Raw genomic sequence first — 6,714 nt, forward strand, 5'->3', positions numbered from 1 at the left:
TTTGACTTAGAATTAATTTTATCTTAAATGTGAAAATTCTCTGAAAAAAAATCAGTCTTAATGATAATAAGTTCTATATTTACGATTTAAAAGTCAGCTAGCTGTCTCAGGAATTATTTTGATGAGACTGAAGAACTCAAGTTCCATCCATTATAAGGCAAAGAAATAAGACAGGTATGCACCTGGCCCCAAACCAACAATTGCTACAGCATTATTTTCCTTACTGTATCTTAATTCAGCAGATATCAAGCTGTTTTCAATCAAACTGGTACATACATCCATTCACTGCTCGTCCAATCAAAACTGAATTAGCTGTCGACAGAGAAGCACACTTACAAGTGTGAAACCATTTGACCATGTTATATTTTAATTTGCAGAGACAAAAATGACAAGCAATTTATTTACATAAAACTGTACAAAAGCAAATTAAATTATGTAAAGTATCTCATAAATAGTTGGACGAGTGTTTTAATACATTTCGCCATGTTTAGCATAGTTGCGTGCATAGTGACTCATAATAAACGATGATAAATTGTTCTCTGCTTCACTATCAACATCCAAGTAGCAGAACAATAGTCAATGATGAACATTACAAACAGATCGTACCACACTGAATGTAAGTGCTTTAAAATGTAGGAAAAAGTCCTCTGAAAGTAAACCCTAGGTAGCTGGGAAAATGATGCCTTCCTCCAGATGTTACATACACCTCTGCCTGGGTCACAACAGACCAGCTCCATGATATTCATGCTCATCTTCACGTTTTATGTCCCCCTTAAGGACACAATGTACATTTGTCACTGATAACAATATACGGAAAACTACTTAGGTCTTGAGATTTCTCATGACTGTTTCAGAATGGCTGTTGGATTCTTGGCAGTTTCTTCTGCTCTGTGTGTTTTACTTTCCTATTCTCTTAAAAATCAGCTTTCTAGAGTGGGTCTCAGCCAGACACGGTCAGTCCCATCTTAGTTCCTCTTTCCATAAAAATAATGCCTCCCTTGTGTTCTGAAACTCAGGCAGCAGGCCAGTCGCAAACCATACAGAAATGATATCTGGAGGTTCAGAATGGTTTCAGATCGAAGCTACAGACGTTGTAAAACACATAAATTTATATAGTTACTCATTAATTTATAAATGTGTCCTAATGTATAGTGCATGCAGAGTTCACTTGAGATCCTTGTGTACAGAAAACAAGTATGGTTGATATCCTGTATAACCGAAAACAAACAGCAGCTAACAGAAAAATAACAACAAGAAGGAAATCAAGAATAGAAATTCGAAATCAATATTTTATCTTGCAAGATGGACTGATTTCACCCCTGATAACATCTTCCTGTGTTACTATGACAATAAATGCTTTAGCCTTCTCGTCAGAAATAAGCAGTCCATAGTAACACCTTAATTTTGTTGGATGGATGAACGGTAGCTAAGACTGGTCCATTATCTGAGTTTGTCAGAAGGCAAATTTTTAATATATTATTTATTATTTTCAGAAAATAAACATGGATAAATATACAGGATCAAAAAAGTTGGGAATAGCCCATTTCCCCTCATTGTTCAAACCCAACAACCATTTTTTTTTTACCATAACAACAGGTATAAAAGGCACAGTTGCTTATTTTGCATTCACTCATTTATTTATTATATTTTTTGTTTCCTTTTTTTTAAATTTTTTTTTCAAAAGCACTCTATATATGGAGTGGCACCATATTTAACCTATTCAAAATAAAAGTCATACAAACACAAAATATATTTCTGTGTCATGCCAGCTCATTGTATAATAAACATGTTATGATAGCTAATTCTACTAGAATTACTGCGAATACTTACAGTACATGGAATTTTATTCTTTCACACCCATTTTAGTTCTAAAGAGAGGCTCACGAGTTAAATGACAATGACATAGCTGTCCTGAATGTGGTGCAAATGTCATTGGGGAATGTGAATCCGATTAATCTGAAGGTCCAGTATGACCTGTATTAGCTTTATAGACAACAGAAGGGTTTTAAGATAGAGTGAAATGAGCTATCTAATGTTTTCAAGTGTCTTGTGATAGAAAGAAAAAAATGCATTTAAAAAGTTTGAACACCTGTGTTATGCAATTATTTCCTGTAGCGTGCAAGAAAAATATGTATACATTTCATAAGTATCTTTAGAAGTATTTTGTCTTAATAGGTACTTACAGATTATACAAGGCAGAACTGCTTTAATGCAGTTTCCTAACAAATTACTAGAATTGCATCTCTCCATAATGTAAAGAATAATCAAACATGAACATGTTCAATTATTGATATTTTAGTCCAATGTTTTTTTTTGTTTCAATTACACATCCTTTCATCCTATTATACACAAACTAACATCAAAATAAAAACTTCACTTAAAAAATCATAAGGAAATGACCCCAAAAGAACACCCCACCAAACAGAGAAGTGATTTTCAAAGATAAGCCTTTTGATGACCTATAGTGAAGTAACAACCTATATTCCAGGCTGCTTCACTTTATAGTCTAAGAAATTCTGCAAAGCATGAAACTACCCAAAGCTACATTGTTTCTACAGTTTGCTAGAGAGCCATTAAGGCTATGCCTTCACCAGGTTATAGACATTCAGTGATGGGGACTTAGCTCTCCTCCCCTGTGGTCCCCTATTCTGTCCCTAGATTGTCACTTCTGTCTGAATGCCCCAGCTCAATTTCCAATTGCATGAAATCATCCTCTATACAGCAAGTGACTCAAAATCTGCATATTCTGTGTCTTTATATTACATTGAGGAAAAAATGCATATTTTTTCAACTTGAGATGTACATATTGTGAGACATGTTGCTGCCCAGAACTCATCTCTTCCATGTGCAGTCTGGATTTGTTTTAAGACACATATTAAATGATGTTCAAATCGCATTAGTGACAAAGTCAATTAGGGTGTCGTCTTGTTTCAATATTGTCAATCTCAAACTAGTGTGATACTGCACAGGATTCAAAATTAATGCACTTGTGTTATATAACAGTGTGCACTGAACACATAAAAAATGCAACTGGTAATTTGAAATGTTGCTAATTGAGACCAGCAAGCATAACCCATCTTCCAAAATGATAATAGTGAACTTAATTCATCAGACTGCATGCCAATGTATCTTTCTTTCACTCCTTACCAACAAACATGATTTTAAGAAATAGAATCTTCCCTGATAATGTCTTTTGAAACTAAACCCGAACTTCAACTAATTGCCTATTATAATACCAAAAATACGTCTCATTAATTTTCACTCTTGAACTTTCAAAGAAAATCCATTTTAGAAAAAAAAAATGCATGTTTTCTGGGGCTGGAGACAATATAAAATAAACGAGTGTTTGAGCGTTTCTGTGCAAGAATGGGTTCGGTGGCTTTTGTTGCTTAATGGATTTCCAAGTCAAGACCAAATCTACTTCATGAATTCCCTGATCTGCTGTACGATCTTTGGCCTTTTAATGACACAATTGTTCCAGTTCCTTGATATTAGTGATGCTTTTCTGAAAAATATACCTATAATGTTTACAAATTATAATTAGTGTAATTGACACATGTGGTCAAGAGTGTATGATTAGAATATCCAGTGAGTGTACGGAACTGAAGTTGATGTTCCTGGCTTGAAAAGAACTACCTAGGCCAACTTTGGGACTGCACTCTCTGACTGGGTGTTGTTTCGCTCTCAGTCTTTGATGGAATATTAAAGCCCTGATTTTCCAAACGTGCTTCTTAGAGAGCCCCGTTCAGAAGACTGTGCCTTTAGAGGGACTCGATCATTTTTGAGAGACTGCCTTTCCCAGTGATCAATCCGATTCTGATACTATGTTTAAAATATATGTTTTACTTCTTCTACCTCTTTTGACCAGTCAGATGACAGTTGAACGAAATCAAAGTGACTAAAATCATGCTTCCGCTTAGGGATAATGGGAGTGTGTTGTGTTCTGCTAATCAGGCTTATTACCAATGAAGAAACTTGCAACCATCTTTTTTTTTTCTTTTTTCTTTTTTGGGGGGTGGTGGGAAGAGGGTAAGCAGGTGCTGGGAATCAGTGAGGGGGTCAGACATGCAAGTCACAAGGATGGTTTCTACATTGTACATTACGATCAGGCTAAAGGTATCCCTAGAGGCCTGGTCTGGAGGCGGGAGGGGCAGGCAGAGCTTTGTCTCTTTGGTAGCCCCCTTTTTCTAACGAACCGGTTTTGCTCTGTAAGGTAGGTTCCTTGCCCCTCATTCTCCTCCTGTGAAGAGAACTCTGCTGTGGCTTCCTTAGCGCCTACAGGTACACTTCTCTTCTAGTGAGAGTGTTGACAGGAGATGGCTTGTACTCCCCTGTTTTGGTGAGGGGAATATCCTCAGGGTTGGCTTCCTCATTTTTGCTGAAACTAGCTGCGCTGAAGGTCTCATAGGATGAGGTCAACTTTTTGTTCAGGAGGTTTCTGTTGCGGTCACCCATGAGGGCGGCCTCGCCATTGGCCAGCTTCTCCTGGCTCCCTCGTTCATCCACAGGCATGAAGGTGGAGAGTTTGGGCTGGCTCTTCTTCCTCTCCGGGGAAGTGCGGACCGGCATCCAGCAGGAGTCCGAGTGGCCGTACTCGTCACACTCACGGGTGCACTTCCCAGTCAGGGCTACATCTGGAAGAGGTCTTGAATCTGAAATTCAAGGACAGGGAGCCATTAAAGTTGGGCCTTCCTCAACAGGCTTTCCTCATCTGTATGCAATTGGAGGGGGAATATATGAATGAATGAATGGATACATATATACACATACATACATATAGTCTGTTCCCTTCTTTAAACACCCTGCAGTTCATTGTCCCACAGAACAGTTTTCATTTCATGTCCATTAAAAATAAGGTTTTACAAAAACTGATCAATTTAATTGTGTGGAAGAGTCAGGAATTCATGCATCTGTTAACAGGACAAGGGATAGAAATAAATAAAGGACATATGGGTATTTGTATAGGTATACATTTTTCCACATGCATAAGGAAAGTTATTAAATCCAAATATATAATATTCTGTATTTGTAAATTATCCCAGGAATCGTGCACTTTTGCCAAATGGATTCCGTCCTGCTTATGCATTATTCATAGAATGCAAATATGCAAAACCTTAAATTTAAAATACATTCTAAAACATCAGGGTGACTCAGAAGTAGAACCTAAATTGACAGCACATGATGTGGTAAAAAAAGTAAAAAAATCCAAGTACAAGTAGGTTATGGGTGTGAGCATACTAACAATATCACCACTTCTCCCACCCTAGCCCACCAATCCCCCATCCCCTCCATGTCAAATGACCTAATATATACAATATATACGTGCTGTAGGATAATCCTCTGAGTGTTCACACAGAAATACATTTGTAAAGGTGCTTGCTAAATGAAATATTATGTGAAATGCAATGTATTGGGTATATATATATAGTCAAGCTCTTAGAGTTTTGATGAAATTGCTCGCATTCCTAATTAATGGTATTGTTGCCTAGTGAAATGGAAAATGTCTTCTATTTCTGTAAGGCTAAGTCATATCTAGAGAGTTCTTAGGAATTAGGATTAAAGATGGCAGTTAAGAATTACATATACGTGTAATTAAAATCATTATGTGTGTCTGTCTTTGGAGAATAGTTATGGATTTTCTTACTATTACAAATATATATATTTTTAACAGACTTTGCTTTTGTTTGAGAAAGAGAGAGTGAGAGAGAGAGAAAAACCTACTCTACCCAACAGATCCTAAGAAAGTAACCTATGGGGTTTTATCTAATATATTTTATAGTTTATTTTGTTGTCAAACAGACAAACATAACATGACTGCTCTGATTTATATCATACCATATCATTTTGTTACAAGGCTTGGGACTGAAAAGACTGATGTTTTTTGACCTCTGCAAATATATTCACAACAAATGGAATTAGTGAGATTTAAATATACATAATCCCCATAGCTTCAGTTTAAAATGGAAGAGGAAGTTGCATAAATTATCCCAAATATATTTGTATTTTCTGCTTTTGTCTCTCCCAGTGGTTCTCAACCTTCCTAATGCCGCGACCCTTTAATACAGTTCCTCATGTTGTGGTGACCCCCAGCCATAAAATTATTTTCTTTACTACTTCATAACTGTAATTTTGCTACTGTTATGAATCGTAATGTAAACATCTGATATACAAGATGTATTTTCAGGGGTCGCGACCCACAGGTTGAGAACCGCTGCTCCACACCATCCCCTGTAGTTTAACATTATACTCCTATTTTGGCAATCATTTGTATAGGATTCTTACAAGTGTTACTCTGCCAAATCTCCTGTATAAGGCAGTCCAGTGTTGCAAGCAATTTTTCCTTCTGAGATGGATAACTGAAATCTTGACGTTTGTCAGCTCATTGATTTTTGAAACACTGCGGCCCGAGATTTTTATATTGTGTGCTGAGAGTTCCACAAAGAAATGCCAGTGTTCTTTAAAGGAAATCTAGAATACTCCCAAAGGTAAAATGCAAAGGTAATCATATTTTGTAGCTGCACATACTGCTATTTGACTTCTAAGTGGGTGGATCCTATTCATTGTATCATCAAATGAAAAAGCAGTTTCTTATTCATTTCCTTATGCTAAATTCCCTCTGTAGTCTCTCAAACACATATTTTAGATGCATTTAAAAAAATCAAACTAATGACAAATTTTATGGATTTTTTTTTTTTTTTTAATCTATTTATTTTG

General features: G+C 36.4%; 1 protein-coding gene across 1 annotated transcript in view; it reads right to left on the minus strand.

Moving 5' to 3' along the window:
- Positions 1–339: 339 nt before the first annotated feature.
- PCDH7 (protocadherin 7) overlaps positions 340–6,714 on the minus strand; it is a 449,456-nt gene continuing 443,081 nt past the window's right edge. Inside the window, 1 exon segment of the mRNA XM_005881151.2 lies at positions 340–4,652. Coding sequence (XP_005881213.1) covers positions 4,276–4,652 — 377 coding nt within the window. The 3' untranslated portion in view covers positions 340–4,275.

Source organism: Myotis brandtii, unplaced genomic scaffold (genome assembly GCF_000412655.1).
Source record: "Myotis brandtii unplaced genomic scaffold, ASM41265v1 scaffold67, whole genome shotgun sequence".
In the NCBI taxonomy this organism is placed as follows: domain Eukaryota; kingdom Metazoa; phylum Chordata; class Mammalia; order Chiroptera; family Vespertilionidae; genus Myotis; species Myotis brandtii.